The 14846-nt window shown below is 36.1% G+C and overlaps 2 protein-coding genes across 2 annotated transcripts in view; one reads left to right on the forward strand and one right to left on the reverse strand.

The window, feature by feature from the left end:
• Positions 1 to 14846, reverse strand: part of DCP1A (decapping mRNA 1A) — a 53022-nt gene that overhangs the window by 29699 nt on the left and 8477 nt on the right. Inside the window, exons 4-5 of the mRNA XM_065407211.1 lie at positions 8401 to 8467; positions 1243 to 1381 (exon numbers count right to left, since the gene is read on the reverse strand). Coding sequence (XP_065263283.1) covers positions 1243 to 1381; positions 8401 to 8467 — 206 coding nt within the window. The remainder of the gene's footprint in view (positions 1 to 1242; positions 1382 to 8400; positions 8468 to 14846) is intronic.
• Positions 13356 to 14846, forward strand: part of CACNA1D (calcium voltage-gated channel subunit alpha1 D) — a 412523-nt gene continuing 411032 nt past the window's right edge. The window contains exon 1 of the mRNA XM_065407208.1: positions 13356 to 13521. Coding sequence (XP_065263280.1) covers positions 13356 to 13521 — 166 coding nt within the window. The remainder of the gene's footprint in view (positions 13522 to 14846) is intronic.

Genomic DNA, 14846 nt, shown 5'->3' on the forward strand with positions numbered 1-14846 from the left:
CAAGTGCAGAGTCCTGCACTTAGGACGGAAGAATCCCGTGCACTGCTACAGACTAGGGACCGAATGGCTAGGCAGCAGTTCTGCAGAAAAGGACTTAGGGGTTATAGTGAACGAGAAGCTGGATATGAATAGACAGTGTGTCCTTGTTGCCAAGAAGGCTAACGGCATTTTGGGCTGTATAAGTAGGGGCATTGTCAGCAGATTGAGGGACGTGATCATTCCCCTCTATTTGACATTGGTGAGGCTTCATCTGGAGTACTGTGTCCAGTTTTGGGCCCCACTCTACAAGAAGGATGTGGAAAAATTGGAAAGAGTCCAGCGGAGGGCAACAAAAATGATTAGGGGGCTGGAGCACATGACTTATGAGGAGAGGCTGAGGGAACTGGGATTGTTTAGTCTCCAGAAGAGAAGAATGAGGGGGGGATTTGATAGCTGCTTTCAACTACCTGAAAGGGGGTTCCAAAGAGGATGGATCTAGACTATTCTCAGTGGTAGCAGATGACAGAACAAGGAGTAATGGTCTCAAGTTGCAGTAGGCGAGGCTTAGGTTGGATATTAGGAAAAACTTTTTCACTAGGAGGGTGGTGAAGCACTGGAATGGGTTACCTAGGGAGGTGGTGGAATCTCCTTCCTTAGAGGTTTTTAAGTTCAGGCTTGACAAAGCCCTGGCTGGGATGATTTAGTTGGGGATTGGTCCTGCTTTGAGCAGGGGGTTGGACTAGATGATCTCCTGAGGTCCCTTCCAACCCTGATATTCTATAATTCTAATACTGTATCATGTGTTTAATCACTTTTATCTCAATTTCAGAAAAGACAACAAAATCAGAATATTACAACTTTAATTTTTATTTCCTAATGTCCAGTTTTAAAATTATATGTGAAATATTAGATCTTAAAAAAATATATAGTGTACTCCTCTGGTGGGAACCTCAATCTACAATTTAATACAAGTGTTACTTAAGCATCTCACTTTAGAACTGCTATTGTAAGAAAAAAGGAACCTCAAGAAGTGAATGCAATTAACTTGAAATGTAAAGAATTACTGAAGAAGTCTGATACAGGTTATAATGCTTATGTATAAAACTGCCCGACTATGCTCTGATCCAACTCTCACTGAAGGCAAAGGCAAAGCTCCATTTGATTTCAATGAGATCTACCTTAGGTCTTTAAATCAAAAGAAGTACTTGGACTAGTTTTACATTACTAATATAGATAATCCTCCCTCCCCACAAGTTTCCTTACTCGTTCATATTCATCCTTGGCTTTGCTAAGCATTTCCAGGATATCAATGGGTTTGTTTTCACTGCAACCATTAGTTCTGCTGGGACTCTTTCTGTCATGTGAAACTTGCTGCGATCTTTGAGCTTCTTGTTGTACTACTCTATAACGGGGAAGAGAAGAGGGAAAAGAAATTGGATTTCAAAGAAATGTTATTTGGAAAGAATCTGTCATATAGAATGCGGCAGTAAATGGATACACTACTATTTATGAAGACATTTTGTACTGTGTGAATAAAAAGCTAATACATCATTGATCAGAGCTATGCATTTGCGACCAAATCTGTACAGTCCATCTGACAGTTTGACTATTTTATTATTACCATCCAACCCAGACTGCACTGGTCTGTGTCCCACAAAATTTTTCTGCAATATGAACTGCCTCTGCATAACTGTCACATTCAGAAGTTTTTTACAATAAAATAAATTTGTAGATACCTAAACATGGATTATACAAAGAACACATGTATTACATTGTAAACTGAGTAGCATGGTTCCTCGGTCTTCACTGACTAATGCACAGCCTCTCCATTTTTGGCCACATCACCTACCAAAATAAAATGTGAGCCTGGCTACACTTAGGGTATGTCTACACTGCAATTAAAAACCTGCAGCTGGCCTATGCCAGCTGATTTGGGCTCATGGGGCTTGGACTAAGGGGCTGTTTAATACCGGTGTAGATGTTCAGGCATGGGCTGGAACCGGGGCTGTAAGACCCGAGAGGTGGGAGAGTCTCAAAGCTCAGGTTCGTGCACACCGCAATTAAACTGCCACACAGCCTGAGTCCGAGTCAGTTAGCATGGGCATCCAACTGCAGCATAGACATACCCTTAAGGATCTGGCCTGCTGTGAAAACACATGCACTGGGGAAGGCAGCTGGCTGCCACTGGATGGCCTCATTATAAAGACTCTTCAGTGCCAGAGATGTAAGAGCAGGCTGCCACCAACTTCCCCTCTAGCCTCTGGAGAGAAGAGTGAGCTCCTGGTTTCCTTCAGCCTCCTTGCAGTTCTCCCACTCACTGCTTCATGTTAAGGGTCAGACATAAAGGCAAGTGAGCTACTGAAGTTAAGGGTACCATAGATCAGTATTTTTTTAAAAAGATATGACACTAGTCCGTTCACTAGGTGATGTATTTTTAGAGAGAGATGTGATAACTGCCTTGGCCTGAACAGCCCTCTTAGGAGGATTACAAGATATATGTAACAAAGGAAAGTTATAGGAAAGCTGCTCCGTCTGAAACAGTTTTCACATGATTATAGCAGGAATATTCAAACAGTTGTTTTTCTGTGTTATTGAGGATAACAACTAGTGTGTTACATTGACTAACCAGCTCATTTAAAGAACTGCTGCTGTTCTCAAAAATTATCATCTGGGATTTATATTTATAATTTAAAAGGTTGTACAACTGGTATTAGGCTGTGAAAGACTGTATCAAGAAAATGTATTTACTGCATGTAGGAATGGAAGCATATATGATGTCAAACACTGAGCTGGGGCATTACTGACTACCAGGAGGAAAAGCAGGCCTATTAGAAGAAAGATTCTTCTACATATATTTTGGTAATCAGCAACAGTTAGAAGGGAAATCGAGTCTATAGCATTAAACTGTAAAAAAAACAAACAAAACAAACAAAAAACCACAACAACCACCACCCCAAAACTTTCATCTCAAACATTTTCAGCATCCAAGATTCACTAGAGCTGTATTTACGTAATGAAATCTTTAGTGGGAAGGCTAAATTCAAGCAACATAATACTTTAACTCTGCAACCACTGCCATAAAGCAGCTCTGTACAGGTATGCGTTAGTACTGGTATAGCTGGTTCTTCATCACACCATTAGCCCTTTCACCGCCCGCTCTCCTATCTCCCCATCTAAGGGAGTGCAGGGGCAAGAAGAGAAGGCACATGGCGAATGCATTTCAGTGATGTGAGGAGAGTAAACGTGGCCTACATTTTCACTCTCAATAGTTCATATCTATACAAATACATTACTTCAGAGAATAAATTGTAAACACAACACCTTTTAAAAGCCCTTTTTAAAGTCTGCATTAATAAAGTCTTTCAAGAAAAACAAGCATTGTAGACAGGGTAGAGCTTAGGAGCTGGCATGTCACTTCAGAAATCTTATGCTGTGTAACTAATGGCTGATGGGAAAGCCAAAATGTGCCATCATAACAATCACAGAAAATGTCAATCATTCAACCCTTCAGTTTTTTTCAGGTCATAAAGGGTTCCAGGATAAGTTAACTCTTTCTGCTGATTTTACAGAGTGGCCAGTAAGTATGCTATTTATGTATACCTTTTTAATGCTTATTTTTAAAAAGAAAGCTTAAAAATCTTAAAAGTTTTCCCTGGAAGGTTTATCAGTTAAGCTAATTTGTTTCACTTGATTTTGGAAAAGCTCTTTCAAAGTAAAGTTAGACATTACAGCTGGCTATACAGTTCAAGGAAAGAGGCAGAAGAACACAGTTTCTTTCCCAGTTTGTTACCCAAGGCAGCTTTATACCCATTTAATTGTACAGGTACACAAAAACTGCCCATTTAATTGCTGGATTGCCTTACATTTCATTTTTATTAGTTATATTGCATTTAAATTTCTCCCCATTAGCAGACATACATTCACTAAAAGGCATAATATGGATGCCAACCCATAGTTTTATATATTTGCTCTGCCAGATATTTTCTAAGTGTTATAACATTTGCTGATTTGGATGATACAATTTCTATGTCTAAGACAGCATGTGACAGCATGTTTAGTTCTAGAACCCTACATGGAGATACAGGGCTAGTCAGCTGACCTCTCTGGCAACCAGAGCAGGTGGATTTCAGTAGCTCCAAACTCAGGAGGAAGTGGAGAGTCAGACAAAAGGAGAGCTAAGTAATGAATCAACAAGTCTTGCAGAAAAAAGGAATAACAGCCAAGTTAATAAAAGGAGACCTCAGGGTGAACCTTGGACAGTAACACTGCCCAAGCGCACTGTGTTGAGGGCAAAGAGAAGATTCAGATCATCTGATTTCATACTGGCAGCTAGAGCTGGTTGGGAGTTTTCAGACTGAACGTTTTTCTGTCAGAAAAAGCCCATTGGTCAAAAGCTAAACATTTTGTAGAAACATGTCAATTTCTACTAATTTTCATTTTTGAAAAAACACCACATGAAACATTTTGATAATATGGAAGCATTCTGCTGTGAAATGTTTGGAACGTTGTTTCAATCAGTTTGTTTTGAAATGACTGTTTAGAAACTTCTTTTAATTAAAAAAATTAAAACCCATTAAAATTGGAATATAATTTCATCAAAAAATTCAAAACAATTTTGGGGAGGGAATTTCATTTCACAGGAAATTTTGAAGCTTTCGTTCCATTCAAGAACATATAGAATTTCCCATTAAATGGAAATCTGGTTCCTGTCCTGCTCTTTAGGGCAGTTACTTCTCAAGTTTAGCCTTAGCCCAAACCAATTAGTTTTCCCCACCCCAGAGTTTTGAGAAAATTTTGGTCAGTCATTGGTGGGTTTTGTGAGAAGGGGCTATTTTTTCCACCTTACAAAACTGTAAATACATGTTTTTTAGTGAGGGCTACCAAAGACAGAAAACAAACCCATCTAGCTTTAGTTGTAAACTTTGCCGGTACACAATCCTTAACAGCAGCAAATGCCTTTGCTATGTTGGGGAAAATCTTTTAAATAAAAGGTTGACTGAAAAAGAATAATTTCTGAGCATGCTCGAAGGGCAAATCTCCCTGACACCATTCACATCAATGAAAAAGGAGCTTCAAGAGCACAGCTGAACTATAAAAGCAATAGTTAAAACGCAGCAGTGGACAGTTACAATTCCTTAATTTTCTTTAATATTCAGGTTTTGTAATGCTCTAAATATATCAGACGTGCATACCAAATTAAATGTGTATTTTATACATGCCATATCAAAAAAGTTTTTTCAACACGTTATACATAATACGTACATATACATTAAAAAAAAGATTGATGCAAACTCTTGCAAAAACACAAATTTTGAAGGTCATCTAAAGCTAGAAGTCTTTCGTAGCTGTTTTTTAATAGTTACAGACAATCAGAAGAGATGCTTTAGAAAAAATACAGGTGGAAAGAATATTTTTGGATTAAGTAAATTCCACTCTCCTATTTAAGAATTAGCTATATTACTGTAACTTTCCAAACGTTCGTGACTTGGATCTCAACAGCTGGTGTGTGACAGCTCTATTAACTTAGAAGTGGGATCACTGCACAATAAGTTTATTGACTAAAGCATCCAGGCAGCACAGGGATTGCCAAAGCTCAAAGACAGCCAGCACACAGCCAGAGAAAGCAACTTAGAGAGGGCAGGCAGAAGGAGAGCATGAAGTTGAAAGTTCTCCCCTCCCTTTCGCAAAGACATTAACCAGGATTTTAATTTAAGTGTGTATTATGAAGACTCGTCCCTCTCACCCTCCATTTGAAAACGGAGGGTCGAAGGGCAGTAATTTCTCCCCCTGTTTTGTGTCTTTAAGAAATTAAGATAGAAGTTTTAATAAAATATTGGACAGGTATCCAAAAATCTCACCAATAATATCTTCTTCCTCCTTCCACTGCCTTCAATGGGCTTTCGATCAGATCTTTAGTTTTACTCTAACTGAAATCAGGGTTGTGATTTTTCATAGCTCCAAAAAAAATCTCATTGGAGGTTTTATTACATGAAAAAACTAGGGCTGTCAATTAATCGCAATTAAATCACGTGATTAACTCAAAAAATTAACTGCGATTAATTGCACTGTTAAACAATAGAATACCAATTTAAATTTATTCAATATTTTTGGATTTTTTCCTACATTTTCAAATATATTGATTTCTATTACAACACAGGATACAAAGTTTACAGTGCTCACTTTATCATTTTTACAGTGCAAATATTTATAATAAAAAATAATATAAACGAAAGAAATAGTATTTTTCAATTCACTGCATACAAATACTGTAGTGCAATCTCTTTATTGTGAAAGTGTAACTTACAAATGTAGATTTTGTTTGTTTGTTACATAACTGCTCTCAAAAACAAAACAATGTAAAACTTTAGAGCCTACAAGTCTACTCCGTCCGGGAGATACTGCTGACTGCTTCTTATTTACAATGTCACCTGAAAGTGAGAACAGGCGTTCGCATGGCACTGTTGTAGTAGGTGTTGCAAGGTATTTACATGCCAGATATGCTAAACATTCATATGCCCCTTCATGCTTTGGCCACCATTTCAGAAGACATGCTTCCATGCTGATGATGCTCATTAAAAAAAATAATGCATTAATTAAATTTATGACTGAACTCCTTGGGGGAGAATTGTATATCTCCTGTTCTGTTTTTTCTGCCATACATTTCACGTTGTAGCAGTCTCGGATGATGACCCAGCACATGTTCATTTTAAGAACACTTTCACAGCAGATTTGACAAAACACAAAGAAGGTACCAATGTGAGATTTCTAAGGATAGCTACAGCACTCGACCCAAGGTTTAAGAATCTGAAGTGCCTTCCAAAATCTGAGAGGGATCAAGGTGTGGAGCATGCTTTCAGAAGTCTTAAAAGAGCAACACTCCGATGCGGAAACTACAGAACCCGAACCACCAAAAAAGAAAATCAACGTTCTGCTGGTGTCATCTGACTCAGATGATGAAAGTGAAAGTGAAAGTGTTTCGGCCGCTCTGCTTTGGATCATTATCGAATGGTGGTTGAAGCATGAAGGGACATATGAATCTTTAGCGCATCTGGCAAGTAAATAACTTGTGACACCGGCTACAACGGTGCCATGTGAACGCCTTTTCTCACTTTCATGTGACACTGTAAATAAGACGTGGGCAGCATTATCTCCTGCAAATTGTAACCAAACTTGTTCGTCTGAGCGATTGGCTGAAGTAGGACTGAGTGGACTTGTAGGTTCTAAAGTTTTACACTGTTTTATTTTTGAATGCAGTTATTTTTTGTACATAATTCTACATTTGTAAGTTCAACTTTCACGATAAAGAGACTGCACTACAGTACTTGTATTAGGTGAATTGAAATATACTATTTTTTTTTAAAGTGCAAATATTTGTAATAAAAAATAAATATAAAGTGAGCACTGTACACTTTGTATTCTGTGTTGTAATTGAAATTAATATATTTGAAATTTAAATTCTATTTTGCTATTTCACTCTGCACAATGTTTACATCCGGCTTTAGAGGAGGAACTGTTTTTGTTACTTTGTTCCATTCTAATTGCTTACCATCACTTTCCTCAACTTTAGGCAAACTGTGTCAAGATTAGTAATTACCAACTTCAGTACAATAAATGAGTTTAACACTAGTCACCTGTTTGCAGTATTGTTCAGCAGTTTTCACATTTACTCTAGTTAGAATGTAAAAACATATTAGTAAATTAAACAATGAAGATTAAAAATTGTAGAACGAGATGAGGTAGCCAGCTTTACATGGGCCTTCCTGCCCATCTTCCAGCAAATTTCTGGACTCTGACAAAGAAGCCCTCTTAACAGTTCATAATTCCACTCACTCTCACCAGTCAGCCCCACACCCTTCTCCAATCACCAGTGATTACACCCATTTCCCCCATCCCTTGGCTTCTAGATAGGAAAAAAATAAACTCAAAAACTACAGAACTAACAGGCAACACCAAAATCTTCACTTTTTTGGTCTGGTAATTAAATGCATTCACCGTTCAAGTTGTTAATCATCTCAACTTATTTGTTGGACTCCTTTTTGTCTGTGTGGATATTCTGCCATCTAGGTTACCTTGATGTTATTTCAGGCAGGGTTGTATAAAAAAATATATAAACAACCCAGAACACATGTGCACATGTTTTTGGGGAGATGGGCATGGGGAAGGGTGGCAAGTTATTGATTTACCTCAAGTATTTATAAGAACTTAACATTTTTGAAAGACTTCTGATGCTCTAAATTCTAATGTGAATTAAAGATTTAGCTATTACAAAAAGTTGAAGAGAAGTAGTGAGAATATCAAAGTTTTGATTTTAAAAATGTTAAATATAAAAAGCATATTTCACAGTAAAAATTGAGAGAACATTACATAAGTGACACTGGCGGGCAGAATTTTGGGGGGGGAAATAAAAAACGAGGTACTTACTTAGCCATGAGTTTTGCTATTCGATGACAGTCATTCTTGTCATAAAACCAGATACTGTAAATAGACACTTGAAAACATAAAAAGAAAACAAGACAAAACTGTCAAAAATCATGTGGTAATAAAACAGCTCAGAGTAGCAGCCCACTAGCACTAAAATACACAGATTACAATCAATCTCCACTCATCTATCCTATGCATGAATGAGTATCATTTAGCAGGTAATTAGGAATAGTAGTGTGTGCAGAAGAGGCATGAAAAACAACAAAATCAGTTAGGTTAGGAAATTACATTTCATTGGGCACCTTAAAATGTACAAAAAATTAAAATAATTTTTCATTCACAAAATGACTTTAGTTTTGCAAGTACTATACATCTTCCAAATGTTACAGCTTAACGATCATGAAATCATCAAGAGCATCTAGCACTTATGTAGTTCTAGTCCAGTTAATATTTGTAGATAAAACCATGAACTATTTCAGTTTGTTGCTTAGAGGTCAGTAATAGTTTAAGTCACACATAAAACTGCCTTAATGAGACTTCAACTCCAGTGTGGTAATTAAGCCTTAGTCTTTTTTGGCACCTTCACTAACCCAAAACTCTCCCCACTGGAAATCTAACTGTGTGTGAAATTCCAATCGTACCAGTCTTATGTTTACAGATCTACTCAAAGCTAGGTACATGGTAGACTCTACTCCTAACATTTAGTAAGCATAGATCAGCTGAGGTCATGAAGGCTCTGATTCAGCAAGGCATTAAGTATACGCTTAATTTTCATCATGAGATCAGTACAACTAAAACTTGGCTGAATCAGGTTCTAAATCACATTGAGTTGAAAGATACACCAAGTGAAATGGAGTAATTTTCAAAAATAATATTTCATTCCACCCTCGATGGAAGAGTCAGAAAGAAACCCATGCCTTTGGAAAGATGGTCTTTTCAAGCGACGGCTCAAAGCAGCTGCCAAGTGTGTGAACTACAGTAATACTTTAGCTAAAGTGCACTGCAACCAAATTATGGTTAAACAGAAAAATATCAATTCACAGGGCCATTGTAAAGTTCAGTAACACAAACACTGAGGGGTTCTTCAAAACAGACAAAGATCTTTTTCATGATTCTGGACAGAATCATTTCAGTACCCATTAAAATCTTTCAAGATTAGAAATATTTCTGTATTCTATTGAAATAAGCTATTTCTCTGAAAGATATCCTTGCCAAGTTTTTAGATATTGTATTTTGCAAATGGAACACACCTAATGGAGATTTGGTTTATTAGAAGAATTATATTTGGATTTTCTAGTTGTACTTAATGCATTTGTTTACCAGATACTCATAGCCAACAAATGGAATGCAAACAGGTAGTGAACAGATTCCTGGGTTGGAAGATTGTTTTATTGGGTTTGTCAATAACATTTAACTCTAGCCTTAATTGAAAGCAGTTCCATACTGAAAGCAACAAAAATGTTTCCATTTATTTATTGTATGTCACAGAAAGGATACTAGCTTCTAAAATTTCGACCTCATAAAAGGGGCCCTTGACCTCACTACATGTGAGTAAAAGATTCCACCTATCAAAGGGGGTAATGCAATTTTCCACTTCACCAAAACACCACAAAATACATTATTCACATGTCCATTTCCATTAAATCATATTACATGCCACAAGCATCTGAGAAGTCGCTTTATAAAAATAAAAACATTAAAAAAAAAATCCACTACCTTTCTACTGTAGTTCTTGTTAAGATTTTTATGACGTCTGAGCCACTATTTGGTTAAACTATCCTTCAAATTCAAAAGGAAAAAATTCTCAAACTGAAATTCATATTAAGATAGGCCAAAATAATTTCCTATCATGGCTCATTGGGGATCCAGAAAACTTAATTTACCAACCGTAACTTACTAAGCCTCTGTAATGTGAATAGCAGTGCTCAAAGTGCTGCGCTGTAACTCCCCAGTGTGGATGCTGCTGGCATGAACTAAAAGCTTCCTAGTTTGTGTCACACAACCAAAGTAGATTGACCTACTGCACTCACATTCTAACACACACACACACACACACAGTTTAAGGCAAACTGAAATATAATTTTCTAGGTCTAATCTTTGGAATTTATTAAAAAGCATGCAAGAGGCCCAAAGTTTAGGATCTGCAGCATGGATGACAGGCAACCACCTTCTTCAATCATAAAATCAAGATGACTGAATTGAATAAATATACGATTGCCAGAAACTGAGCTAGTAAAGAGAGTCTTCATACTTCATACATGCAAAAAAATATTATGAAAAAAACCTTACAATTGAGAAAGAATTAAAAAAAAAACCAAACAACTATCTGAGCTGCCAGCTTAACATTATGAAAGCTTGGTTTCATTTTAAACCATTTCTCCCTTAGCAGGAATCCATTCTGTAGCATAATTTAGCATTATAAAACAAGCATCTTCCCCTTCCCCACTCCATTATCAGAAGAACTGCCAACAGGAAAAAAAATTCTTCAAAAGCATGTTTGCTGGAGAAATAAAGATAAGGAACCTATAATGATAGCTTAATGGAGGAAAATGATAACAGTAACACTCAATTCTGCCAGAAACAGACCAGCACAAGACCAGAAATGCATCCCAAATCTGCTCTGTCTACCAACATATCATAATGTTTCATTCTGTGCTGCTGTCAAGGAGTCATAGGGAGTTACCATGAAAGCCTGTCAGTGTCATTTATGATGGAAAACAGATTACCAAACTATTTACAAGGTTTACTAACAAGATACCTATTCTGTGCGGATTTCAGACACTTTCAAAGATTATGGTACTCACTTTCCCTCCCGCTTTTTAACAGCACAACAAAATCAGATGTTTTATACATAAATGTTTAATATTAAAATTTGATTTTTGAACATGTTTCGAATTGTATGTTCATGTTTGATATGCAAACTCTGCATTTTATTGTTGCACATATAAGACATTGCTTAACAATCCTTTTACCAGATGCAGCAAAATTATTAAGTGTTTACTAATTCCTTGTAAACTGATGCTCTCTCTCCTGGTTATATTAAAATCCTGCTAAATGTGCCCCGAATGAAGGGAGCAGTAAAGGCTCCTTTCTATTACATTGATTACATCCAGGCTAATTGAACACAAAATTATTTGCTTGTGATTAGTGGAATTTATTGTAAAGACTATGTATCTCTTTAAAAATTCTGTGTGAGAGATTACCTAGTTTCACTATTCAACGGTATCAGTGTCATCTGTTGATGCACCAAGTGTACAATTGCTTTTCTTCCTAGTGCAACAAGAAAATACTTGATTTCATTTTCACTCAGAATGGACACAACTGCTAATTAGTTTAAATGGTATTGAACATAAAGTAGTAAATTATGGCCTAATCCATTATTGTGTTGCTCCAGTTTTTCCACTGATGTCACTCTACTAAAGCTTTTCCTCTATTTTTATTTTAAATTTACTGAAAGCTGAGCAACGTCTTTAGTGGTAAGACAGAAATGCTGTCATTGTTTCACACCATCAACCAATATCTTCAGTTAGATTTGTATTTTGCATATTCACACTGTCTTTAACATAATTAGCATCATTCCTGGGCCACATCATAACTTATTCCTGATTTGTCAACTCAGATTTGGTTATCTTTAATTTAATTCTGATGTGAGATTAAAATGCCCGGCTAAAATTTCTATGCAGTATTTTTTGTTCCATGGTTATTTTGTTACATTCTTTCTGAACCATTATTACTTAGCAAAATATGCTTAAAAAGAAGAAAAAAATTAATAAAAATTGCTATGAAAGGTGAGTTTATCCTGCCAAGCGAGCACAATACTATAGTTCCAGGATGAAGGCTTTGAGAAATATATTTGTATCATATTCCATTGTTTTTAATCAGGAAAAATTGCAGAAAAACAATATCACATAAAACAAGACCCAACAACAGCTGCCGGAAAACATTCTATATTTCACATGAAAGCAAAAAAGAGATATCATCTCAGTGAAGTGTGGAACCTCAAAACACAGCACTCAAGGACAATAAAGGAAACATGCACCTTTCTTCTTGGCAGTTGGTTAGAACAAACTGAGGATAATCAGGGAAACAAACTCCTCCTAACACAATTATTTAATCTGTTGTCCCAGAGAAAAATTAAATGAATTAACCTGATCAGAAAAGACATTCTCTAGTCTAAATAGTATTCCAAATTTACTAGTAGTGTGTGCTAAATCCTTTACCCAACTTACACGTAAAATCCAAGTGTTAACTTGATTTGTCTCAGAGCAAATCCATTTCCTCACTCAGCCACAACATGGATTACTACTTTGCAACAGTGTCCCAGAATAGGAAAGTCACTGCTGTTAAAACACCGTCTCAAAGACCATACTATTCTTACTATCCTCAACTTGAACTCTATCGAATGCCCTCTCCCCTCTCAAAATACCAAACCACAACAAAAAACCCCACTTGTATTTTACCTCTTCTCTCTATAAAAGTAGCAACAACAAGCTACCTCCTTATCTTGGACCAGTAGGTTGAGCTAATGCAGTTGCTATAGATCCATTCTCCTTCAGCAATCATGGAGACATGTTATCCTGGATACATTGCTGATATGAATGATAATGGGACAGTGTCTTAAGGCTAAGACACAGCACTAAAAGCAATTATGCAACTTATTTTTTTACGTTTTGTTTGTAAATCTTGTGAAATGAAACAACTAATTTGGTTTTTAGTGTTCTGGATACAGAATGTACTTTTTAAGCTTTAAAAGGTCATTAAATGACAAGCAAAGAAGACAGCAGCTTGTAGTTCAGATTTCATTTTGAATATCAGTGCAAACCCCCACCCCCCAAGGATCCACCTTCTCTGTTGCATTAGCTTTCCTACCCTTGAATTGGGAAAGGGCAAGCAGAGAACTAAGGCAAGGAAACACCACAGTACCATATTTCTTCTCTTCTTAATATTAAAAGTTTATGTTTAGCATCTATCTTTTCAGCACCATGGAAATTAATTCTCCTGACCTATCTAGTGAACTAGATTTGATTAAAAAACCTCTACATCAAGAAAAAGACCTCAGATACAAAGGGAAAATTATAAGTGAAACAGAATTAGAAGCATACTTCTTGCAAACTTTTAGAGGTAAGTTTATTACTGTTTAAAATGTTCAACTCATTTTCTTTCACTGTAAAGCAGACTAAACTTGTTGAGAATATTACTGCAGAGCAATCATAATCTGGCACATATTTTTAATGAAGTTAAGATTTGACTTCAACTACACAATGAACGTTTCAAACTACAATGCATAATGTTGTTGATATATGTACTTCCACCAGTATAATTGAAGGGACGAGAAATCATGGGGTGTGAAATTCTGTAAAAAGCTCATAATGCATGATTTTAACCAAGATTCTGGGACAACCGTAAACATACATTTAAAAGATTGGTTTTGATGCTATCAGTGTGATTCAAATGCTTCTTGAGGGAAAAAATGTAAACTTCTCAAACAGCATGAACTATAAGTCACCTTATGTCTGAAAAGATTAAGGGAAATTGACAAGTGACCACAATGCAAGCAGCAACAATTAAACAATAGCGGGAGTGGGGAAATATAAACAGTTTTGCCACATATTATATATTTTCTGACCAATATATATTCAGTCCCATACATACATAGACTGTACTAGGAGACAGTATAATGTGCACACCGGCAGAGACAACGGAAAGATTTTTTTTCCATAGGAAAAATCTTAAGATAAATTCAAAATGTGTCAAAGACTAGAAGAAATTGGATAACTCCACTTCTCACACTTGGGATCATTCTCATGCTTTCTCCATTGAATTCACTACTTCCTAAAACAGAGATGGAATATTTCTTTTTGTTATCTAGTCTAGTAATAATTCCACTCTACCAAGATATCACCTTAATTGGTATAATGTCAAATAAGATCTTAAGTCATCATAAGTTGTCATTTCTGTAGCAGAGAGATCTGATACATTATGGATAAAGAGTTAGAATTTCAAAGCAGTATTATATACAACTTTTGAAGCTGACAGTGACTTGCCTCACTAATGATTAAAGAGTTTTTGGTACTGTTCTAGGATGCAAACAATCTGTCTTAATCCTACGTTTGTTTTCTCAAAACATCAGTATTTGAAATAGGAAAAAGGTTTTCTATTTATATTCTTGAGTTAGGAAGATACAAAGAGAAATAGTAGAGTTTCTAAAACAAATACCTTTAAAGAATAAAATGTACATGTAACACACCACACAGAGACAGATACAATGGATAAATGATCTCATTAAAGACTAAACAAATTAAATGAGAGGAAAAAATGAAATGAAAAACTAGAAAAACAGAAGTTAGTTATACGGAAAAAAAACCATATTAGGTCACTTAGTTCATCCTCATGACAGTACAACCCATGAAAGAGAATATAACTGTTCAATTAATAAATTTGTGTGT

The sequence above is a fragment of the Emys orbicularis genome, chromosome 7 (genome assembly GCF_028017835.1).
Source record: "Emys orbicularis isolate rEmyOrb1 chromosome 7, rEmyOrb1.hap1, whole genome shotgun sequence".
Taxonomy (NCBI): Eukaryota; Metazoa; Chordata; order Testudines; family Emydidae; genus Emys; species Emys orbicularis.